Source organism: Xenia sp. Carnegie-2017, unplaced genomic scaffold (assembly GCF_021976095.1).
Source record: "Xenia sp. Carnegie-2017 unplaced genomic scaffold, XeniaSp_v1 HiC_scaffold_24, whole genome shotgun sequence".
Taxonomy (NCBI): Eukaryota; Metazoa; Cnidaria; class Anthozoa; order Malacalcyonacea; family Xeniidae; genus Xenia; species Xenia sp. Carnegie-2017.
Genome location: NW_025813487.1, coordinates 3,213,739 through 3,240,746, shown reverse-complemented (window position 1 = coordinate 3,240,746; position 27,008 = coordinate 3,213,739). Strand labels below are relative to the sequence as shown.

Genomic DNA, 27,008 nt, shown 5'->3' with positions numbered 1-27,008 from the left:
TTAAAGTGACACTGTGACGAAAAATTGAGTCAACATTTTATTACAATTTATAAAATGAAGAGTTGATTAAGCATACTCTCCAAATTTTAGCGGAAAATTCCATCATAATCCAGGTTTTTGTATTCAAACCTGCTATTACTCGGCTGCCATTACTGAGCTCTCATTTAATAAATTTTGGCACTCTATTTTTCAAATTATTTCATTTCACTATAGTTCAGAAACACATATAGACTTCAAATTGTCTTCTGAGCCTTTTCTTAGCAAAACGCTTACACAGACGAAGTTTATTATGCTTATACTGAACCTGCATGCTGCAGCTACTTGTTCTGAGCATATAAAATATTTGCAAGATTTAAGCATGCGATAGCATAAGCAAGAATTAAGAATTATCTTTACGATTATCTGAAGATAACCCAACCAATACTTGGTAATTTTGTCTCTATATAGAGTCAATTGTACGGTGTTATGTTGAGTATTCTGTATATTATTGTATAAATACTCGAGTGTTAACAAGCTTTATACGTGTATAAAATGTGGGAAAACTGGAACTTAGAATTTGTCGTGAAACATAGAGTCAATTGTACGGTGTTATGTTGAGTATTCTGTATATTATTGTATAAATACTCAAGTGTTAACAAGCTTTATACGTGTATAAAATGTGGCAACTGGAACTTAGAATTTGTCGTGAAACATAGCGTCAATTGTACAGTGTTATGTTGAGTATTCTGTATATTATTGTATAAATACTCGAGTGTTAACAAGCTTTATACGTGTATAAAATGTGACAACTGGAACTTAGAATGTGTCGTGAAACATAGAGTCAATTGTATGGTGTTATGTTGAGTATTCTGTATATTATTGTATAAATACTCGAGTGTTAACAAGCTTTATACGTGTATAAACTGTGGCAACTGGAACTTAGAATTTGTCTTGAAACATAGAGTCAATTGTACGGTGTTATGTTGAGTATTCTGTATATTATTGTATAAATACTCGAGTGTTAACAAGCTTTATACGTGTATAAACTGTGGCAACTGGAACTTAGAATTTGTCTTGAAACATAGAGTCAATTGTACGGTGTTATGTTGAGTATTCTGTATATTATTGTATAAATACTCGAGTGTTAACAAGCTTTATACGTGTATAAAATGTGGCAACTGGAACTTAGAATTTGTCGTGAAACATAGCGTCAATTGTACAGTGTTATGTTGAGTATTCTGTATATTATTGTATAAATACTCGAGTGTTAACAAGCTTTATACGTGTATAAAATGTGACAACTGGAACTTAGAATGTGTCGTGAAACATAGAGTCAATTGTATGGTGTTATGTTGAGTATTCTGTATATTATTGTATAAATACTCGAGTGTTAACAAGCTTTATACGTGTATAAACTGTAGCAACTGGAACTTAGAATTTGTCGTGAAACATAGAGTCATTTGTACGGTGTTATGTTGAGTATTCTGTATATTATTGTATAAATACTCGAGTGTTAACAAACTTTATACGTGTATAAAATGTGGAAACTGGAACTTAGAATGTGTCGTGAAACATAGCGTCAATTGTATGGTGTTATGTTGAGTATTCTGTATATTATTGTATAAATACTCGAGTGTTAACAAGCTTTATACGTGTATAAAATGTGGCAACTGGAACTTAGAATTTGTCGTGAAACATAGAGTCAATTGTACGGTGTTATGTTGAGTATTCTGTATATTATTGTATAAATACTCGAGTGTTAACAAGCTTTATACGTGTATAAAATGTGGCAACTGGAACTTAGAATTTGTCGTGAAACATAGAGTCAATTGTACGGTGTTATGTTGAGTATTCTGTATATTATTGTATAAATACTCGAGTGTTAACAAGCTTTAGACGTGTATAAAATGTGGCAACTGGAACTTAGAATTTGTCTTGAAACATAGAGTCAATTGTATGGTGTTATGTTGAGTATTCTGTATATTATTGTATAAATACTCGAGTGTTAACAAGCTTTAGACGTGTATAAAATGTGGCAACTGGAACTTAGAATTTGTCGTGAAACATAGAGTCAATTGTACGGTGTTATGTTGAGTATTCTGTATATTATTGTATAAATACTCGAGTGTTAACAAGCTTTATACGTGTATAAAATGTGGCAACTGGAACTTAGAATTTGTCGTGAAACATAGAGTCAATTGTACGGTGTTATGTTGAGTATTCTGTATATTATTGTATAAATACTCGAGTGTTAACAAGCTTTAGACGTGTATAAAATGTGGCAACTGGAACTTAGAATTTGTCGTGAAACATAGAGTCATTTGTACGGTGTTATGTTGAGTATTCTGTATATTATTGTATAAATACTCGAGTGTTAACAAACTTTATACGTGTATAAAATGTGGAAACTGGAACTTAGAATGTGTCGTGAAACATAGAGTCAATTGTATGGTGTTATGTTGAGTATTCTGTATATTATTGTATAAATACTCGAGTGTTAACAAGCTTTATACGTGTATAAAATGTGGCAACTGGAACTTAGAATTTGTCGTGAAACATAGAGTCAATTGTACGGTGTTATGTTGAGTATTCTGTATATTATTGTATAAATACTCGAGTGTTAACAAGCTTTATACGTGTATAAAATGTGGCAACTGGAACTTAGAATTTGTCGTGAAACATAGAGTCATTTGTACGGTGTTATGTTGAGTATTCTGTATATTATTGTATAAATACTCGAGTGTTAACAAACTTTATACGTGTATAAAATGTGGAAACTGGAACTTAGAATGTGTCGTGAAACATAGAGTCAATTGTATGGTGTTATGTTGAGTATTCTGTATATTATTGTATAAATACTCGAGTGTTAACAAGCTTTATACGTGTATAAAATGTGGCAACTGGAACTTAGAATTTGTCGTGAAACATAGCGTCAATTGTATGGTGTTATGTTGAGTATTCTGTATATTATTGTATAAATACTCGAGTGTTAACATGCTTTATACGTGTATAAAATGTGGCAACTGGAACTTAGAATTTGTCGTGAAACATAGAGTCAATTGTACGGTGTTATGTTGAGTATTCTGTATATTATTGTATAAATACTCGAGTGTTAACAAGCTTTATACGTGTGGCAACTGGAACTTAGAATTTGTCGTGAAACATAGCGAGAGTATTTGTTATTTTGAAAGTTGTGACCTACAGAAAAAAATGATGGCACATAAAATGGATGGAGGTGCTTCATTTAGCACTCTGGTTTGAACCAGTATGTTTAAATACTTTGTTGCTGAAAACTGCTGGTTGAAATTTTGAAACAATTTTACTCTTATTGTCGTACGCTTAACTCTTGCTAATATTCCATATGCTCAGTACTAGTAGCTGCAGCCTGCAGGTTTGATGAAAATATATATTTTTAACTGCAAATGTAAACAGAAAATAAATCAGACATAAAACATCCCAGATTTGCGATGAATCTGAAAACTTTAGCCCTAGTGTAAACGGGGTCTTAATGAAAATTCGCTTGCGAATTGTAAAGAAGCTTTTCAGCAATTTTGTTGTGGCAATCTGGAATGCTCGTTTCAGCAAGGATTTGCTTACAGTTTTCAATAAGGAAAGTTACAACGTTCTGCTTTAGAAGTATTTGATCTTGCGTTTTTGTAAACAACTGCTCTGCACACGTAGAAGATCTTTAACAGCACGTGAGATGTAAGTTAAAGATGTTATGGTATAATCCCTTAACTGCGTAAATGATTGGGCTTTTACTTGGTAATCATGTTCTCCAGCGGGCGGTTTTTTCTCGAAGACTTAATGCAAGTTTTCACAATGTTTGTTGAGTTTGATGAACTGCTGAACTAAGTAACCACCAAGATGTTCTAGGCTTTATAGTTCTTGACTCTTGGTCAAGTAAATCATCATCACAATGTTGTTCTTCTATACATAATGGATTGTCATTAAGACAACTCTTTGGAAGCTTTATGTCAAGAAAAGATATTTTGTCAGCTGTTTTGTCTGTTTCATAAGATGATGTTTCCTTTCCAGGTATGCATTTTGTCATACCACACACCAATTTGGTTGCAAAACTTCTGTTGCAAAGCTGTTGCTGAAGCTTCTTTACTTATAATTTCTTCTTCAATCAGGTATTGAATTGCTGCTCCTATTTTCTTGACAAGAGATTCTTCGCAAAGCTTACTTCACTTTGTTGAAATGACATAGATTTAAAGCTTTATCGTCCAAGTGTGGTGCTACTTTAATGTTGTGCATTTAATCATGGTCAACCAACTCTTTGACAAAGCGTACTGTAACTGCATTACTTGGTAGGTTGTTGTCACGAGCCACATAATCTGGTAGATAAATAACTTGTTTTCGGTTCAAGTGATTGCGGATATATTTTAACAAGTGTAGAACATTTGGCATGAAGGTTAGTTGCATGTTTTCAACCACAGGATGAGAGCATGAATTAGATAATAACAATTGTTCGTATTTATTTGAAAATTTACAGGATATACCGAATTTTCTTAAAATTACCTGATTACCACCTCGTATATCCATTGTGATATTCATGACTTTAAGGTTGCTTTCATGCGCTTATTCTATTATAACAATTATTATTTGCTTGATCTGAACAGCATTAAAAGAGTCTTCTGTAAAGTAAGAAGGTACCAACTGCTTCCATCTGGTTGTCAAGCCACATAACATCAGGACAAATGCTTGATTTGCCATAACATCTACCATTGATTTGTATTTGCTCCCAGAAATGGTACATTGTCCTTTTACTGAGCCTGTTTTTTATCAAAGTCTTATGAAGATTTGAAGGACGTTTGATCTAGTCAAAGATAACTGTCACGCTTTTCATCTGTCATGGATTTTGTCTTGGTATAAAATATTAGAAGAGTAACTGTATGTAAGAACATAATTAAAGGTGTTCCGATAACTGCCTAAAATAACTTTTTAGTTATGCAAGTATACCTTCTCGGCAAGTGCTAAACAAGCCTCAGAAATTATACCAGCTGAGAAACCAATGTGTTGCATTCTCCGATTTAATGTGCGAACGAGGGTAGTGGCTAGTTAAAGTCAAACAACATGTTATAGCCAGTTGTTCCACAGGAATATCTTAGTTGTGTGGCTTGCTCAATGGTGGAATTGCACCAAAAGACTGAAATTATACCATTTATAGAACTTAGTAAATTAAAAATTGCTCTCCTCATTACATGAATACAATATTTTTAATGTTAAAACAAGTCACGTTTACCCTGTGTACGTTTTTCATTTCTATTTTTTTCTAGTGAGAAAAGTTGATCATCGTTGAAGATAGCTGATAAATTGTTACGAAGATTCTTGTTCTTATTTTGCAGTTTTACAATTTCTTCCCGCCATCTTCTAATTTCAAGTTCTTCAAAAGATTTGACTTTAGAACAGTTTTCATCGTAGTTTTCAGATTGCATTAATTCACTGACCTCGCTCTCTTCAACAAAATTGCTTGCCCAAACCGTGTTAGCGTTTAACGGAGTTGATTTTTGCACAAGGTTTAGAGAGATTCTGAAGCATTAGAGAGATTTTTAAGTCAACACATACCGAAGAAACATTTACGAAACACAGCAAGTACTTGCCCGTTGTTCTAAAAATTCGTTTTCTTGGACTTTTTCTACGAAGTACTGGTTTTCGATGCGAAAACAGAATGGGAATTGCATTTGGCTTCAATTTACGGAGAATAATTGGCTCAAACTGACTCGCTTCAAAGTGCATTTTCATAAAATTATCACTTTTATTTACGAAGCCGTTTAGCAAAATCACAGAGTTTTGAAAGAAGGTTTATCAACGAATATACAGGGTATCCACCAAAAAAGTTACACTACAGAAATCATTTAATTCTTCCTAAAGCGTACACAAGAAAAATTAAACGAGAATTTATAATTTCAATAGTGTCACTTTTATAACAATACTGTACTTAAATAAGGTTGGTACACGAGATATGATACAAGTAATCAATCCTTCTAAAAAACGTTTTATTCTAATTGATATTCTAATAACACAAGTAAAATCATTTCATGGCATGCTGACAAAGACGAGAGGTAGATGTTGGATTGAAGTGTTCCAGACTTATTGCGCAGAGCCCTTTCTTTCTCTTTTAAATGTTCTTTTTCCCACTCGAAACCGCGTACATTCTATATCCATCGTTTCTTCGAATGCTGCAATCAACTGCGCAACATGAAACCATTTTAAAAGAACTTTGTAATTAATCTCCTATTTAAACAATAGTTAAACTTCACGCTTTTTCAACAAAAATGGCGGCTAAAATACCCATGTGACCACATTTACCCAATCGTTACGCAGAATGCAAAGAGCAATAAGTGTCCCAACTCTTTCAATACAGAGCTATCTAATATGCGCAGCGGCTACCCACAAAAACTGAACAGTTTAGAAAACGTCACTATAGTCATCAACGCGTAAAATTTGCAAAACCCTTTCGTGTAAATGTGTAGTTAAACTTCTAATGGTTAGTCTAACTATAAAATTTTCGAAAATAATAACCTTTTCTGGGTAAAAATTCTGTTCCCGAAAAGCACTTTTGAAAAAGCTTGTGCACGGAAATGACGCAGCTAAAATACAATTAGAACACAAAGGATTAAAATATGGCACATGTTCTTCAAGATAAGAAAGTTTTAGGAAATTTTGCTGGTGCGTTTCAAATTGCCGATTATTTTGAACTTTTGTTTTAAAATGCCGTTATAATCGTTATCAGTTATGCGTAGGTTTGTGTTTGAATATGAATAATTAATGAAAAATGGCAATTAAAAAGGATAAAGCACAAAAAATCCGTATTTTGGATGCCGATCTTTCATGCACGTTTTTAATAATTCTTTAAATTCTTTGTTAGCTTGAAAAGCACGTGTTTTATTTCATTCCTATGTGTTCTATCTCCTTTTTAGCTTTGTAATTTTTGTGTGCAAGCTACTTTAAAAGCGCGTTCAAGATTGTTTGAATATAGATCATTGATTTATCGTACTTGTTGATTAGATCCTTTATAGCTCTGTGTCACTAAATGTCTCAATTGATAAAAATGTCTCAATGCTGAATGCTTTAGAGCTATTTGAAAATGGCAACATTTATTGCAATTACCATTTATTTTCAACTATTGATAAATACTATGCGGAATATTTCAATCACAGTTTAAAAAATCCTGTATCAACAGGAGTGCTTGGATTCAAGTTTCACTGGCAAAGATTTTGTTAAAAAAGACTCATTGTTGAACTGCCATGACAAGTAGAGAAGTTATTATTTTTTCGAATTTTAGGCTTGCTTCTGTCATTGAAAGATCAATCCACTCTTATTATCCTGATCAAGAAAAGCTCAAAACACAATGCAGTCATTGAGCTCCTTTATTCAACGTAAAAAATTCTAATCATGCACACATCTTAGCTTTGAAGGAACACCTAAAACTGGTCAAGTATTTCAACCTGACCATTTTGCAACTCTACTTTTTTTTAATTAGTGTAATCCTTTGTTGCATGAATTTTTTCGTCGATCAAGGCCCATTGTGTTTGTTGGTTGTTGTTCTGGAGCAATACCATGCAGCAAAAGGTCAATTAAGGAAAACTCGCTCTTAGCCACATCTGTAGTGGATTGCAGCTGTTACTAGCTAACTGCCGTATGTAACTTATTGCGCATGTTGTGCTTTGCGTTGCATGAACTTCGAGAAGATTTTCGGGCACGTACGTCGCACGTACGCCATAGTTTTGTACGTGTGTAACCCTTTGCTGCATGAATTTTTTCACGAATCAAGGCCATCGCGTTTGATGATTGTTGCCTTGAAGCAACATCAGCAGGAAAGGGTTCGGAGGAAAAATTCAAATTGTAGTAATTCTACCTCACATATTTCTCATGCGGAGACCAAAAAAATTTCAGCAAATGAGAAAGGTACTATTTTCAAAGTTTTTCGAAAGAAGAAACAATGATTAGGACTTTTGTTGAAGTAGCAGCCATTGCTGTAAAGGTATCGCATGAAAAATAATGCTCAATCCAGTGCGGCTTCTATTAGTTGTACTATGCCAGAATATTTCTCTGAATCTGTGCATTTACAAGAAAGCTTAAAACAATTGATTGCAAACCAAGGCATGCACCTAATAATTAATTTGATGCAGCCCTTTATAGAGAAATGGTTAAAAGTATATCTACCAATGAGATCTCTAATCTGGTTGGGAATGTTTTTAGGTTTCAAAAGAATTATGTTTTCCTCCCTTCCGTTATAAGAACGAGAGAGTTTTAGATATGAGTGATTTGAAGATTTTTAATGGTTTTGTTATTTCCTATCAGAGGATGGTGCATATTGTTTATCTTGTTTAATTTTGGGGACCTTTTCCCTTTAAAATGTTTTAAAAGTTCTAGATTGATAATTACTCTTTGCAGTTTGTGATGGTATGTAGATGTCCATGTCAGAGTCAGGCTGTCAAATAAAAACGACAGTCAGATTTCTAGACATGCTGATGAGTCCCTGACAAAAGGCGAAACAGCGAAACATTTTAATAACTAATTCAATGTTAATGTAAATGGTTTGAACCCGGGAGTATCGTTACATGTTTGTAAATGTAGATCGTCCAGGTTGGTATAGTCCTGAGAAGGACTGTTTTTGTTGTTGTTGACTGACGTTTCGACAACCTTAGCGGTAGTCATCTTCAGAGTCAAATGAGGAGTAAACGTCAGGTTAGCCGTATTTGTTATCTGGTTCTTACGTCATTGTATTGTTTTATCACACCTAAATCGCACATCTCAACTAAAAACATTTCACTTCACACTAATTCACAATGACAATACACATTTCCTGTACACACAATACAATGACGTAAGAACCAGATAACAAATACGGCTAACCTGACGTTTACTCCTCATTTGACTCTGAAGATGACTACCGCTAAGGTTGTCGAAACGTCAGTCAACGACAACAAAACAGTCCTTCTCAGGACTATACCAACCTAGACAATCTACATTTACAAACACGTAATTCAATGTTAGAAAATAAATATTTTGCACACAAATGATAGTCATAAAATAAGATTATTGTCCGTTCTAAAATGCTGGAAATTGCATTTCCGACACCCTAGTAATCAAAGTTTTCCGGCATAGCATGCCCCCCTTAGAGGGTGCTTCTTGACTCACGTTTGAAAATTATAATTATAAATTACCTGGAAGGGAAAAGGGTCTGGAACCGGGTATCAAAACATGGCGGCAAATAGGAAATTTTGCATGAAAAACTTCCCTTGAAAAATTAATTTTATTATCTCTCTCTCCTAATTTCTAATAAACTTATTCTGTTCAATACAAATTCAACCAGTGTTAAAAACTCAAGAACCGTTACGCTTTCGACGCAGAGATATGCTTTAAGGTTTTACAGAACACATACGCAATTATATAAAGAAAATCTACGGTAAAGAAACTTCAAGTATAGTCAAACAACATCTTAGATTAAAAATAAGTTAAATAACAGTAGACGGATATCCTTAGTGGGACCGTGAACATAAAATACCTTAAAGTTTATATACAAACTTTGCTCTCTGTAATATGCATTCGTAAAGAGCTTGATAAAAATATCTTTATCGATTAGATCTATAAGTGTTAGAAAGTATGCACACAAATCTACGAGAAAACCCCCGACGTCTAGTTAAATCTTGGTTGTTGACAAGTATGGTGAGTTTTAAGTATGGTCAATGGGTATCGATAAATTTTGTTTTAATTTATCATACTGGATACCGTTTGTAACCATTTACATGTTTGTAACCATTTTCAAACCATTTACTTTAATACTGGATTATGTCGATTCAGATATTTCTGGCAGTTCTACTGAGTACATGTAAAGCAAATCTCTTAAACTTGGCGAGCTAGAAAAAGAACAGAATTAAACTTAAATTGTGATATAATGCTGCTTTCAGTTGGAAACTTTTTAACCAAGATATTAAAACAGGATAGTAAACTATTCAGTACAATCCTTGAACAACTGCAGGGTAGAACTAAATGAATCGAAATTATTCTTTATTGAAATTACAACTTTTGAAATCAAAGAGTTTTAGCTTCTCTGTCATAAGACTGTGTATTGCTGCAATAGAATAAAACATTAAAACAGTGTCAACATGCGTTGTAAGATTAATAAATAGTCTTGTGTATTAAAAGTAAAAGTAATTGGTATTACCAAATTTTTGAAGACTCAAGTTTGGGAAAAAATAGAATTTGTACAAAGAAACTAGTAATCTTGGGAGAAACTAGTTGTTTTCCACAGGTCCATCTGGACTCTTTGCAATTTAAAACTGATTATAATTGCAAATTGATTTCAGTTATCGATTTTATTTAAATTCTAGTTCTCCAATCCACTCCGGCTCTTCTCCCTCTTTTGTTTGTCTTTGACTTCATTGCAACTAAAGCATTCCATGTGAATCCTGGATGACCTAAGAATATACCAAGTGTGGATTGATATCTGATGAGGCAATGCTAAATCAAACTTTTCATGCACAAAATCATAAGCTTGTCTATAGTAAAATTTGTAAATGGAAACAAATCTTGGTTCAGAGCAGTTCTTATCTTGGTTTTGTGTATTAACGTACTTAGAACAGTGGCATAGCCAGCCTGAATATTTGTTTATACTAGGTACGTTTTCACCATTATCATTATTCATTTCTCTAGAAATATATTTTTACAGTAAGTAAACACCAAAAATCTACATAGCCTGAACAAATTGCAGGCTTCCCTACTCCACACAACATACTTCATTTATCATAGTGTTTTTAACATAAATATTGTTCAATTTTAACCCAACTCTATTCTTAACAAACCATTATTTTTTCAGAAAAATATTATAAACAAATCCGAATTATTTATAAGTGAGCTCTCTTGATTGCAAGACGTGTATAGCTCGAAAAGAATTGGTTGCTTAGTGCCTCAAGAAAAGAATAAAATTTATTGGGAAAACACTGTTTAAAAAAAAAATTAGGTAGTAAAAAACATGAACAAAATACATGCCAAATGCCATCACATTTCAAGTATTGACAATCAACAATTTAACCCGACTCTTTGAAGGACAAACAATAATATTTTGTTTACCCGTGTCATGAAATAATTTCTTTTCTTGTACTATTTCGGCATTCATATACTACACAAGTTTGCAGCACATTTCATCGATGAAATTTTAAAAAGTTTTTGTTAGGAAAACAAGCTTTGAAATTTTCTATCATCGTATGTATGTTTCTTATAAAGATGAATTTTGCCTGAAAATCAAATTAAATGACTGTCACACACCATGCCTAAAGTGATATTTTCTTGCGTTTATGGCATAACGTTTATGCGCAACAGTAAAAAAGCTCAATCATAAAGAATCAGTTTACCTCGATGATATATTTATTTCTCTTTTGTGGACAAAAAATAATAACCCTTTCATGTAAAATATTTCATGCCATTTTTGGATGTTGTTATCAGCATGTAAATTTTTTTACTAAATGTATTTTATATTTAGATCACTTTTTTGAATGCTTCTAGATGTCAGCTATTTTTAAACAAAAACAATATAGCATCTGTGAAGCATGCTCTCTTTTTTGAGAAAAACTGACTCATTTGAAATGCAAAGTTTGAAGTTTCCTTCTTAGTTCGTCAATAACATCTGGGGAAACTTAACAAATTTGACATGCACTGTTAATTTTAGGTTGTCAAACAAACACCTTTATTGGTGGCAAGCGTCATTTAAGAAAATATGCAACATAAACCGGCAAATTCAAAATTATTATGAAAATAAATGGAATGACATTGAAAATGTATGACACCATCACAAAGTTGTGCAAGTCAAATATGTAAATCGGTAATCAACTTTTACACAAATTAATACGGTTTTTCAGTTCATATCATAACACAAATGATATGTGTTAAATTTTGCTTGCATTAATATGAGGTTATTATGAAGGATCACGGTGGTCTATTTTTATAATTTAAATACAAACAAAAGAAATCATCTTTAAACTAGCATTTTGTGACCAAATTTTTCAATCTTTAGTTGTCAATATAAAGAGGCCACGTCTTGACCTCATATAAAAATCGTTAGAATCTTACGATGTCGTTATGCAAAAGTAACGATGCATGACGTTGTAGGGTAGGTTAGGATTCATTAGACCTTACTGAATTTAAAAACTGGACTTTAATTTTGACCAAATCTTCATTGAATCTTGCAGTCAAATCTTGAAAAGTTAAGATTCTGAGAAGGGTTTAAGGAAGATCTGATTGACGTCACCAACATCTTCTAGCCCAAAATTATAATATTAGCGTTATTTAATAGGCTAAATATATTTAATTAATAAATATTTGGCGTAATATCGCTGAAAAATGGTCAATTGTTACTATCATTTCATATATATTAATGTAGGGAGAGCATAGTTCTTTTGTTTGGCAACAATACGTTTTGTTTAATAAATTAGATTTGATAGATATCCGATAATTTGTTCAAGTACAAACAATGTATTTTAACCCTATAGAGACCGTTGTTGCTAACAGGCAACAATCACCAAACGAGATGTGTAAGAATTTTTGAAAAGGCACGGCTCCCAGAGGGTTAAACAATCATGTTGAACAAATACATATAATGACATGCTTAACACCATTTATAAAGATACCTTTCACTTCAAGCCACATATAAGCCACGAGGCGTCATGAAAGGCAGATGTTGTTCATAGGAGATGGAACAAGACTTTACACATAGACGAAAAGTGTAAAGATTTCCAATAAAGTTGTTGCTTTCAACTCTCCTCGAAGACAAGTTACCGAAACAGGTCTCATTTGATTGCAGATGTATTTAAACGTGTTGATAAAAAATCAAGACCGGCATTATCTGAATGCTGCTAAAGAAAGACATACCGCACATATTTACACATTTGAAAGCCACGATGTACAGATATATACTATCATTATTACGTCTTAAATGTTGAGAGCAGCCGGAAAAAGAAATTCAAAAGCGGAAAATCCTTTTTTCAAAATCATGTATGAAAATAGATCCTACGGCTGAAAACTACAAATGTAAGTGACTAAACTGACGATAAATGATAATTTGTTGTTGGACTTATCTCTATTGTTCTTGCGAAACTCTCAATGGTTTTCATTGATGCTACTGATGTTTGATTTGTCTCTTCAATGTCACATTAGTTATAACTGAATATATGCAATGAATATAAATACACTAAATTTGCCATCTGTCTCCAATGCACTATGTGGTTGAGTGCATAGAAGTACAGTTTTCATAGATTAAAGTGTAGACTTGCAATTAACGAGAACCGTAATTGTTTTTTCGTTTTTCTACGACTCTATACATTACTTTTAGTAGTAGAACCTCGTGGAAAACAGAACGCTGTTAAATTCTCTCCTAACCTTAACTTAGCAATATATGATTACAAGATTCAATGAATATTTGGACGAAATTAAAGTCTAGTTTGTGAATTCATTATCGTTTCATGAATCTTAACCTACAACATCATGCATCTTTGCTTTGCATAATGACATTAAAACGCACAAAAATTGTAGATTTTAATGAATTTTTTTGTTCAAATACGTAGAAGAATTACTTATTGTCTTTTTAAAAGGTGAAAACCTCCTAAGGAGCCAATCACAATAAAAAATTTTAGTCATGACGTGATTAAACAAATGTTAACAACGAAAACTTAATAACTTTAACGTTGTAGAAAAAAGGGGAATTCTGTCTTTTTACTGACTGATTGCTGAAGTATGAGTTGCATGGAATAATCAACTAATTTTAATGGTATGCCTCGTAATATGAAAGCTTTCAGTGTAAAATGCTTTGATAACGATGTTAAGCATTTCATCGTTTGAAACTTGTTACATCTTTCAAACTTAAACGACTAAAGCTTTTCGTGCAATGTTGGTGAATGTTCTACCATTTGGATAGTCAAACAGAAAACATATAACAATTTGCTCATTCTCAATATATCTGTTTAAGAATTTAAAAAGGCAAACTAACGTCATATGTAGAGTTCTTCATCATGAAATGTCGTACATATGTTTCATATTTTCTTATATTGTAGATCCCACATGGATAGAGTTGTGAAAATCCCTTTACCACCCGTGTCATTCACTTCAATTACTCTTACTAGTTTGTCATTACTCATGTGTCATAGTGATTCATGGCCAAAAATGTTCATTTGCATTTTGGATTCTTTGTGGATGTCAGTTGTTTGTTCATATAATGATGATGGGCCCCATTGTTATATGAGCCCACATAAAGGTGGTCAGCTGACATTCATAGAAGATCAAATCTGCACTAAGCATTCTTTGAGTGATGATATAACTGGGGTACTGAAGTGATCCCTTTTCCATCGCTTGAAGTTACCATAAGAGTGCATCGTAAACAGTAATCTATCGAAATGTTGATTCATAATACCAGTAGCCCCTTTATTGATTACGTCGATTGCTTTGTGTATGGAATTAAAAACATATTGAATGGACATTGCATAACGGCATATGTACGTGTGAACATTAACATTGAAAATATTGGACTATAATCTACGAAGATGGAAAACAAGCGAGAGGAAAAGCATGATCCATGTTTTGTGGTTTGTAAGTTGAGTAGATAAGTATTAAAATTAACTTATAGCTATGAGTAACTGCATGAGAGATTTAAAAATGATCCTGATGGTCTAATTTTATAATTTGAACTATAATCATGAAAAACACCCATATTTGCTAAAAAAATGTCACCAAAAGATGTCAATTGCTGTGAGAAAATAGCTGGCTTTCACTCGCTACTTTTTACGAATTTTAGTAAACGTTTATAAACAAAATTGCAATGCTGCAAGAAGGGTTCATTGAATTTTTAAGGTAAAAATGTTACATAAAAATTCTACGATATACACGTAAAAACTGCGCTGTAAAAAATGTGGAAGAGACCTACTAAGACGCCTGGATCAGACGGAGCAGGATAATGCTTGAAAATCAGGTATTAAAGTTTTGTTCTTTTCAACATATATAATTTCTGATTTTATTCATTCATTATGCTGACATTTATAATGTGTTTTTTATAGAGTAGCTATGTCTGTAAACGTAATAACTAGACATTGAATGAACGATCAAGTTGGACAGAAGCACGAAGAAACAAGCATCCTTATTGAAAGATTCCCACTTGCGACTTTCGTTATGCATACTATTAATCAGTATAACGCATTTTTAAATTCAACCTTTAAAAATTTCCGTAAAACTAAATTTTCACAATTGTCAAATTTTCGGACAAAACACACGAGTGAAAGTCAGCTATTAATGAAGGTCCTAATAAAGCAACATAGAAATTTTGATCGAATGAAATCTAGTAGCCATCAAAAATAATTTGTTTGCAAGTCACTACGTCACTTTGGTCATTTCATTTTTCATTGTTATTGGTCGGTGAATGATCAGGTTGAACGTACTGAATGAATTTTTCATATGATTTATGTATGAGCTGCTATTTGTTTTTATTTTTTGGCTGTTCATTAAAATTTTTGTTAACACGCTGCACTCTTTCATTTTTTGTTCTCTACTAAAGTTTTCGTTGCTTTCGTTCGAACACAAAATATTTGCGGTGTCAATAAATAGGGTAGTCAGGCGACTTTTTTGTCGCCGACTTTTTTGTCAGGCAAATGTTTTTTTGTCGCTTTGCAAATTAACATACGAACGACGAAGCCAGGTCTGACTACGCTGCATGTTAAAGTAGAGCATCGGGATCATTGAAAACAACAAAAATATGAAACATCTTAAAACAACAAAAATTTTACTAAACTTTTCTAAATTTTGATCTTTTTATTTATTGGAGGGTTTTTTACCGGATCCACCGGTTTTCCCTCCCATTTCGTTTTGTTTTGGAAAAAAAACAGTGTCCACATTTGGGGCCAAGCGAAGTCATTTATCATAACATTATTTACTGTAGCTATCATGAATATTCACATTTATTTTTATTTCTCGGCCTTTGGGTATATTTCCCAAAACACTGCGTTTAATGAATATAATGGCATACATTTTAAAAAAAATATTTACGCAAGTTTTCTGCTCAGTCAGATCTTCCAAGACAAATTTGTAATCTTCTGCATCAACCGACTCAGCGAGAAAATGAAGATGATTTTATACAGTATGGAAGTGTGATTTGCGTACATTGTGAAAATTCCATGATTCTTTCATTTCACAAAGGAATCCTTTTTACTTAAAATATTGCTTTAAACATGAGCAATGTGACAAATTTTTACATTACTCACGGTAATACGCTTAGCCCAGGGGCGGATGTAGTGTATGTCAAATGCTTCGCGCGACTGATGTTTGAAATTCAAAAATTACCTGTACATATTAATTAAAAATCATTAATTATTCTTACTTTATTATCACATTTACTTCGTGATAAAATCCAGCTTTATTTATTATTGAAAACTAATGACTAATGCAATGAATATCTCGTTGGTAACCAGATCAGTTGAATTTTAATTGACCTGGAATAACCGACCGATAAGTGGGGGACCGATTGACCTGGAATAACCGACCGAACTAGTCAGGTTCGACGGATAAAGGAGTCTATGAACGCCAAAAACGCTTATTTAATTGGTCAATGGCCAGATCAGTGGACAGTCTGGAATGGTCTCGACTGATAATAGGGGTGGCCGGACGTATAAGGGAGTCCAATTGCTATCTTACAATTGGTTCATTTGAATTTTTGTCTTACTGTGATTAGTTTGACCGATTTCGACTGTTAGCCAACTGAACTAACATACAAGCTCACTGTCTGAATTGAATGTTTGATCGTTTCATAGTAATTTTCTAAAGCATGATAGAAACTAAACTACAATCAGATGGAATCCTACATTCCTGCAAATATATTTCAATAGACAAAAAATCTGTAGCCATAAGGCGCCATACTATTATTTACTTTATCATAAACAAATGTTTGGGGCTTTTCAATTTATGATCATTGATTTGATCATTCAATCATTGGACAGTTACACTACACATTTTTTAAGATTTGAGAAAACTAACATTGATTACATGAGAAGCTGTTTACTATAACCTGTGATTTTTAGTCTTCTGATCCATGAAGCTTTTTATTTTGACAATTTGACTGGAATGGTATTAAACCTTTCATACATAAAATGTTGTCCCATGTCACATATTGTCCCCTTTTCTAACTGAACACCTCATGTAGAGATGTAAAGGTGTGTTAATATACGGCTCATACCAGATTGTTTGCCATAAATTCCAAAGGGCTATTGATGTATGAAAAGCATTTTCTATAAAGTAAAAATGTCTTCCTATGTATGCAGATAAACCTTGAAATTTGGCAAAACAGCAAAGTATTTTTCATGATCACTAGGTAATTTTTCTGATGATCATTATAATTTCTAAACTAAATTATTTCAGATTTACATTTAAATGAGCTTTGATCATATGAAAAGATATTTATCATAACCAGTAAGCATGACACATGAACCAATTTTAACATTCATGTAATTATATAATTAAAGACATGTTGATTACTTTCTGTTTTTATTTGCAAATACAATGCTACTAGTGATTGCTATATAGCACACCTTGCATATACTTACAGGATATAATAGTCTAGTGAAATGCCTACTAAACATTTATGGCATTAAGCTGTCCTTAACTGCAAATTTTCACTCTGGTAATTTTTGCTTAATCTTTGCCTGAAAAAATTTTTAAGTTTTTTCTCAAAAAGTGAATTTGCTGGCACTGATGTGGAGATGGGTAAAGGGTTACAATAAACTTGCATGGTTTGAAGTCTGAGCTTTTCTATATCTATGAACTGTCACTTGTAGTACCAAATTTCTAACTTAACTCATTACATAGAGGTTTGAATGGAGGTCTCTAGGGGGGTCTATGCCTGACAACTTGGTAGAAATTTTTAAAGACAATATCTGTTTTTGAATAGCATTATTGTAAACTAAATTTTACCTTCCTAGACATGCTAATGAGCCATATATTTGGCATGATAATGAGCCTAAATATTTGGCAAAACATTCAAGTATTGTTCACTTCATTTTTTTTTTGAAAAAAACGTAAGCAAAAAATGTGTTGTTTTTACGCAAAAACGATGCCCACAAAATACATTTTGTGTTGCTCTAAAACGCTGAAAATGGCATTTTCAATTCTCTGGAATCCAAAATTTCTCAGGGGAGAATGCCTCAGACCCCCAGGTGTGGAGCGCCTCCGACGTTTTATGATTGATGTTTGAAAAATCCTAGATCCGCCTGTGGCTTAGCCCAATATCATTAGCACACATCATTCGACAATTTTCTCCCCTACCATGAAGTGAGATGTTTTATGCCTATACCAAATACATTCCCAATGATATAGAGAGAAATGATAACACCAAATTCACAGAGATTAATCTTGATAGGAGATAGTTTAAGATTGAGATTTTTAAACTACAATTTTCTTCTCAGCGTCACTGTACATCTGAGACTAGCATTATCTTAATGACTATTTTCATTGCATCATTTACTGTTGTATCGACAGTGTTTTTTCCCATAGCTAAGTAATTATAATGCATGCAGTTGATGTTTGAAATGTATTCGTAAGTTACAATGGATTATTTAATAATAAAGGTTCTATATAATAAGAACTGAATTATGCAAGAATATAGATGTATAGAATTTTTGATTAAGCAAGGGGAAAAAATCCATTCACAGTTTCGAAAATCGTGTCTTAATCATTGGCATTCAAATCTTGTCTTAAATAGTCGATTCTCTATTCCTTAGTTAAAACTTGTGAAACTTTATAAGGTTTAGCATTAGTCCTTTGGAATTTGACTAATCTCAATGTTATTATGTACTCTGCATGAAGTTCTTATTTATGTATTTTTATTTCTATAACAATTGTTTTTAGTCAGTGATGTATACTTAGTTATATAACTAAAATGTTCTACATAGATGTCATTAATGTTTTATAATACTGTTTGTTGAAGGAGATCCTGACTCACTCTTCATCTTCGTTCGTTATTTAAATGTGTTTATGTAACAAAACTTACATGGATAAAAGATTGATGTAACAATAAGGTATGAATTATGATCATCATTTTTCAACTGATATATATGTTGTCGCGTTGTTTATATTAAATCTCTCGTCCGTTTGTTGGGTATGTGACATGTAAAAAACTAAAGCAAGCATAATTTTGTTCACACGGTCGTCTTATTTCTTAAAGGAAGGTAATTTTACATATATTAAGCGATATTTTAGAACTACATTACCGACATAACAAATTAGCTAAAGCGTCATCTCGATAAACATGCATGAGAAATCATATCTAAATTGATATACCAACTTTTTAACTATTGACAATAGCTCCATGGCAAGGGAAAGCAAAACACTTTCAAAGTCATGGGAGAGGTGAAATAAGATACTTGTCTACGGAAAAAATGGGAATCTCTAAAAATTTATGTAGAAAGGATAGCATGTCCAATCATGCATCACCTCCCTTTTTTTACCGGCGCCACATTTTACTAATCGCTGTGTGTCTAGCAAAATGTTGTTAATTGTATTGAGCAAATTATTCATTTGAAAAGTAAGAACATTTGTAAAATAAGCAAATGTTGAACACAGGAAAAATGTATTTACACTGAGAAGGACGCAACCGAATCTATTTTTGTAAATTTTACATGTTTGTTTAACAGTTTTAAGGTTTACTTTCATTGCATCCTTTACTGTTGTATCTACAGTGTCTTTATTGGTCAGTAATTATAATTGCGTGCAGTTGATGTTAGTCATGTATTCATACTTTGCAATGGTTTATTTAATATCAAAGACTTTTTATACTAAGAACTGATTTATGCAAGAATATACATGTATGGAATTTTTGATCAATGAAGGGAAAAAATCCATTCACCGTTTCGAAAGACAATTGTGTCTTAATCATTGATATTCAAATCCTGTCTTAGATGATTCTCTATTCCTGAGTTAAAACTTGTGAAAGTTTATAAGATTTAGCATTAGTCGTTTGGAATTTGAGTAATCTTAATTTTATTATGTACTCTGCATGAGGTTCTTATTTATGTATTTTTATTTCTATAACAATTTTTTTTAGTCAGTGATGTATACTTAGTTATATAACTAGAATGTTCTACATAGATGTCATTAATGTTTTATAATACTGTTTGTTGAAGGAGATCCTGACTCACTCTTCATCTTTGCTCGTTATTTAAATGTGTTTATGTAACAAAACTTATGTGGATAAAAGATTGATGTAACAATAAGGTATGAATTATGATCACCATTTTTCAACTGATATGTATGTGGTCGCGTTGTTTATATTAAATCTCTCATCCGTTTGTTGAGTATGTGACATGTAAAGAACTAAAGCAAGCATAATTTTGTTCACACGGTCGTCTTATTTCTTAAAGGAAGGTAATGTTACATATATTAAGCGATATTTTAGAACTACATTACCGACATAACAAATTAGCTAAAGCAGCATCTCGATAAAGTATGACTAAACATGCATGAGAAATCATATCTAAATTGATATACCAACTTTCTAACTATTGACAATAGCTCCATGGCAAGGGAAAGCAAAACACTTTCAAACTCATGGGAGAGGTGAAATAAGATACTTGTCTACGGAAAAAATGGGAATCTCTAAAAATTTATGTAGAAAGGATAGCATGTCCAATCATGCATCACCTCCCTTTTTTTACCGGCGCCACATTTTACTAATCGCTGTGTGTCTAGCAAAATGTTGTTCATTGTATTGAGCAAATTATTCATTTGAAAAGTAAGAACATTTGTAAAATAAGCAAATGTTAACATAGGAAAAATGTATTTACACTGAGAAGGACGCAACCGAATCTATTTTTGTAAATTTTACATGTTTGTTTAACAGTTTTAAGGTTTACTTTCATTGCATCCTTTACCCTTGTATCTACAGTGTCTTTATTGATCATAAGTAATTATAATTGCGTGCAGTTGATGTTTGGTATGTATTCATAATTTACAATGGTTTATTCAATATCAAAGGTTTTTTATACTAAGAACTGATTTATGCAAGACTATACATGTATGGAATTTTTTATCAATGATAAGAAAAAATTCATTCACCGTTTCGAAAGACAATTGTTTCTTAATCATTGATATTCAAATCCTGTCTTAGATGATTCTCTATTCCTGAGTTAAAACTTGTAAAATTTTATAAGATTTAGCATTAGTCCTTTGGAATTTGACTAATCTCAATGTTATTATGTACTCTGCATGAGGTTTTTATTTATGTATTTTTATTTTTATAACAATTGTTTTTAGTCAGTGATGTATACTTAGTTATATAACTAGAATGTTCTACATAGATGTCATTAATGTTTTATAGTACTGTTTGTTGAAGGAGATCCTGACTCACTCTTCATCTTCGTTCGTTATTCAAATGTGTTTATGTAACAAAACTTATATGGATAAAAGATTGATGTAACAAGGTATGAATTATGATCACCATTTTTTAACTGATATGTATGTAGTCACGTTTTTTATATTAAATTTCTTATCTTTTGTTAGGTACGTAACATGTAAAGAACTAAAGCAAGCATAATTTTGTCCACACGGTCGTCGTATGTGAAGTCTTATTTCTAAAACAAAGGTAATTTTACGTAAGTTAACCGAGATTTTGTATTTACATTTCTAACTTAAGAAATTTGATACCGAAGCATTGCGTAGTATGAAGTATGACTATAAACAAATGAATGTTTATTTCCATTCCGAATAAAAATCGTTTGAATGATTCTATAAGTGACTTTTAAAGCTATATTTAATACCACGACTGAAAAGTAGGTTTCATTTTTTGTTTCAAATTACCCACTGTAAAAATTGCGGCTCTTACACGAAGAAAAGATTTGATAATAAATAATTCTGAGTCAGTGATGCGCTTGACATTCACAGATGCCACGTCATAATGTGGCAATTCGTTTTAAAAATAATTAAACTTAAGTAAACAGTACAATGTATAAATGTTTTTGGAAACAGGGAAATGTTTCTTCAAAGTTTCCTTATTTACTCACACTCGATATTCACGCAAAGATATTTTTGATTTATTTTTTATAACAAAGGAAATACGCTCATAAGCAACATACGAACATCATAATTTTTATCCCCCCCAAAACAAAACCCACGTGTTTAGTCTTTTCCCAAAAGTAACATAAAGTTTCCCACACACTCCCTCATATGACTTTTATGTTACAAGTCATATGCTATAGTAGTTAATGTTATGGTTAATGTACATCGTTCTTATCCTGTAAAATTTCTCACACACGTTGTTCTGCCTCGATGGTTTCTTGTCTTATAGGCACAAAATGTTCGGCGTTTGGATTTAATTTTGATATCTTCTCCTTTTTGTGCTCCCCGTCCGCTGTCTGGGTTGATTTGCATGATAACTCCTGAGGTTATAAATGTTGAAAAGCTCTGTCTAAGTGATCTCCACCTGTTCTCAGTTTTGTCGCATGCACCACGCCATCTCTGCTTTCAATTAATTCAACTACCTTACCCATCAACCAATGATTTCGGTTCTTTTGGTTTGACTTCACCAATACGATATCACCCACCGAAATAGTTGTTCCTCGTGCATTATGTTTCATTCGATGATGTTCTCTTAAGCCTCTCATTTACTCTCTGGTCCAATGACGCCACATTTCTTTCTTAGTGTTCTTTAAATACTTTGCACGTTTTTTCAGACTCTTGGGTTAGTGAAAAGGTTTTAATTCAGGAAGGTGACTGGACTTAACAAAAGCATTGAGTTAAGTGTAAGAGTAGACTGTTGTCGTCTTCCTCCATGTAACAAAGCGGTCTACTGTTTATCGCTAATTCCACCTCCAATTAAACTTCAGACAACTCATCCCAAGTTAACTCACCGTTTCCAATAGCCCTATAGAAGCAGCTCTTCATCAATCCTATTAACCGTTCAACTGACCTCCGCACCAGGGAGCCCTACTGAGATTGAACCGCCACGACACTAATTCTTTGTTGAGAAAGTTATTGAGCTTTTCGTCTTTCTGTACACTCTTCAGCTACTTTGACGCTGCCACGAAGGTGGTAGCGTTACCTGAGTATATGATGGAAGGTTTTCCTCTTCTAGCCACAAGGCGTTTAAAGCTTTTGATGAATTCAATGGTTTCCAAGCTAGGCACGAGATCAAGAAATACTGCCAGTGTCAGAGAACATGAATATAAAACGATGTAGGATTTCCCTTCTCTTTTATTTTTTCTGTACGTTATGGGTTCTGCGAAATCTACGCCAATGATTTCAAATGTATTGGATTGGTCTGTTCTTGTCTCCGGAAGGGGACCAGGACAAGGTACCTGCGCTGGTGTCTGTCTGAATCGTTTACAGCCCCAACAAGATCCAATGATTTTCTTTGTTAACTTGCGAAGTCTTGGAACGAAAATTTCTCGCGTACATGGGCCATAGTTAATCCTACGCTACCGTGCAAAGTGTTAAAATGAGTTCTCTGCATCAATTTCGAAGTAAAATTCGCTTGGTCGGGGAGGTATATTGGGTATTCCTCACGATATATCCATATTCCCTTATTACTTAACTGGAGATTGAGTTGCTCTTTATCTTTAAAGAATTCTTCCGTGTTCACGAACTGTTGTTGCGCTCGTTTTATTCAATACTCCTCTTGTGCCAACATTTCATCCGTAGTCAATGCTCCATTTCTCGTCTTCTTTGGGTTAAGACAGTTGTGCGTAAACCGTGCCATCCATCCAAAAATTCTGATTATTTTATGTAGCTCGAACTTATCGAGAATTTGGTCAAGACGACGGTTTTCAACAGTCAGGAATGATAACTCCCGTTTGATCTTCTTCTCTGCGTTGCTATACTCAGTAGCGCTCGTCACGAGAGGAGGGGGCCAATCTTGTGGTCGAGTCTGCCAGGATTGTCCCTTCCACCAAAGATCACACTTTTCTACACTACCACCACGTCGTCCTTCCTTACGACTGCTCTGTGTGGCATATAGAATTCCTTACCCTTCGCTTTATGATTCACCTTTTTAACAACTCCTTTCTGTAGTTGTTCTCGTATCACCGCGACATACTCCATTAATATATTTTTACGTTTCAGTTTGCCTAAAAAAGTAATGAATAATTTGTGTATTATTTTTACTTTTCTTAAGTTATCTCATCATGCAGAAGACATTCATCAATTGTTAAGTTTTTAGAAATTCTCGTAGCATCTTCAAACGGAATCACACTTTAAGTGTTATCAATATGAGAAGGCATGTGGCTAGGATGTAAAATTTGTGGGGGCAACAACATTTTTTTTTGGGGGGGGAGCAGTTGTAGACGTCAAGTTATAGTGTATTATAACAATAATATAATTTATCACTAGTTAGTTTTTGTGGGTAGCCGCTGTACATGCGAGTGAGGCAGTGAGGCAGGCAGTATTTGTTCGTTGTGATATCCTCGGCTGTGTCATCGGTAATAATCGTATGTGTTAACGATCACGAATAGAATTGTTTTAAGTAAAGTCAATACTTATGTTGTTCTTCAATTACCTATGCTTTAGAGCGTATAATCTGCGCTTTGTTTTAGTGACTATAGTCAAAACCTTGCAGCTGAAAATATCATTCATTTATACGCTTTAGTGGTGATTACAGACATCAAATATATCTGGTTTGGACAAAAAATACAAGGAACTTGATAGTCTGTGCAGTCCGTACTTGTATTTTGTTAGGTATTTTATTCATATGTCGCGTTGTTTATCTCTCACCCTGTGTTCTGTGTTTTGGTGAGGAAAATGTAAATCAGATAGGAGATAGTTTTCTTTATTTTCATTTCAATTAGATTTGGATTTAGCAGCTTGTCAAAAATGACGAAGAGTTTAAATATATGATTAGAGTCAAGCTATGGCTCTATGAGGGACTACTGCAGTTTAGCGAACACCTTGGACGCTGACCCAAACCCTACCTTATAATCCCAAGCAAATACGAGCCCGCGGTCACAAGCGCTTCGGGTGTCCGCTAAACTGCAGTCTAGCAAAAATTTTAAATTGGAACAGAATCATCGGCAATGTAGTCCTATCAAAATGTTAATAAGCAAGTATTCATACAACCTAGCAAACCAGTTTGATATATCCTGTTAAAAGAACGACGTATCTCTTCACCACACGATTGTTAGACAAATAAGATATATTATTTATTAACTAGGAGTTAGTATCATAAGATATATGTTGCCTCTCGCGCCGAGTGGGCGAAAATATTATCATTTTAAGTGTTTTTTCATTGTATCATTCTATTATTTTAATGCCTTGATGTAAGATCAATTATTGGGTCATGTCACTAGGCAGTGAACACAATTTTTATCGAGAGAAAGAAATGAAGCACACAAGTCTTTATAAATGACTTGTACTACTATTTTTAATATGTCCTTTTAACTTTTGTGAACATTTTGTACATTTTAAATTATACCTTTTTTCACAAACTCATTCCTCATTTCTAGAATAAAAAATGGCTTCGCCACCTAAGAAATTAAAGATTGAGGAAAATGGATCTCGTTTGAGTAAACTTTTAATCAATAAAGGAACCCAAGCCTTAAAAACAACACTGCAATCTTTATTAAAGCCATCAAGTTTAGCTAGTAAACTTAAAGATCCCTCTACAAAGAAGACACTAAAATCTATAAAATTTAAAGTCATTAAGAATGAGCAATGGGATCTTCTTTACCCGTCAGTTGGTGACCCTGACATTGAAAACTTTGACATCACATTATTAACTGTCTTATTGCGAAATATATGTGGTCTAAAAGCGCCAACTAGAGGATGGGATTATCTTCCTTCCTCTTCAGATTCTTCAGACTCAGCAAGCATTGCAAGAATAAAGTTTTATCGAAACAAAGTGTACGGTCACATAACTACAACTAGTGTAGATGATAGTGAGTTTGAGAACTTGTGGCAGGAAATTTCAAAAGCATTGGTTGGTCTGGGTATTCGACAAACTGAAATTGATAAATTAAAGAAAGCTCCCCTCACTACCGATGAGGCAAATTATATTGAAATGTTAAAAGAATGGTATAAAACAGAAGAGCAGTTAATCGATGTCACTGAAAAAATCAAAGAAGATGTGAAAGTAATAGAAAGAAATGTTATAGAGATGAAACAAGAGATGGTAACAAAAGTTACGAACTTAAATGAGGATGTAAAGAAAACAAGAGATGATGTAGCAGGAGTAAAAAAAATGTTACTGGACAAAACATATTTAGTTGTCGAAAAGCTTGGAAAGTGTAATTTCAACGGTCTTATAAAAAATCTTAACAAGAAATACCTTGAAGGCACTAGACAATGGTTATTTGAAAAACTCAACACTTGGTTTAACGATAGAAGTGAAGACGCTTCTAATGTCATGATTTTGATTGCCGGTCCTGGCGTTGGTAAAAGTGTGTTTGCTGCTGAGGTGTGTCGACGATATTCTGAAAAGAAGAAACTTGCTGCTCGTCATTTCTGCAGATATAATAGATCAGATTATAGAAATCCTCGAATATTGATAGAATCATTGGCTAGTAGCATGTGTGATACAATATCAGATTTCAAATCTAAATTAAAAGAAGAATTACAGAGAAATCATTCCAAAGAATCAATCGCCGATGTTTTCCTTGTTTTATTAAATAATCCATTGCATTCATGGGAAGATCATGAACCAATGCTTTTGGTTATTGATGCCTTAGATGAAAGCCAAGTTGATGGCAAAAGTGAATTGTTGGAATTGATTGCATGAGAATTTCACCGACTGCCTAAATGGATTAAAATCCTCATCACCAGTCGTCCAGAACTTCCTGTTCAAAAGCAGTTGAAAGACATGAATCCTGTGGAAATTACAACTCGTCCTCGTGATGAAAACAACGAAGAAGACCTGTACAAGTATTTGAAAAATCAGTTGAATAATCGGGTGAAGAGAAATCTCTACCTTCTATTGTCATTAGTTAAAAAATGTGAGGGATCATTTCTTTATGCGTATTACGCACAACTGAGCTTGAAAGAAGAAAATACTGAGCTTACTTACGAAAACATTC

The 27,008-nt window shown here is 33.2% G+C and overlaps 1 protein-coding gene across 5 annotated transcripts in view; it reads left to right on the top strand.

Annotated features, from left to right (window-relative positions):
- Positions 1–26,713, top strand: part of LOC124451197 (E3 ubiquitin-protein ligase DZIP3-like) — a 55,288-nt gene extending 28,575 nt beyond the window's left edge. The window contains exons 1-2 of one of the 5 annotated variants that reach the window (XM_047001831.1): positions 19,002–19,031; positions 25,443–26,713. In XM_047001831.1, coding sequence (XP_046857787.1) covers positions 25,451–26,713 — 1,263 coding nt within the window. In that variant the 5' untranslated portion in view covers positions 19,002–19,031; positions 25,443–25,450. Of the gene's footprint in view, positions 1–19,001; positions 19,032–21,420; positions 21,603–24,809; positions 24,958–25,442 lie in introns of those variants that run through there. The other 4 variants (XM_047001827.1, XM_047001830.1, XM_047001829.1 and 1 more) reach the window with 4 other exon arrangements.
- The last annotated feature ends 295 nt before the right edge of the window (positions 26,714–27,008 follow it).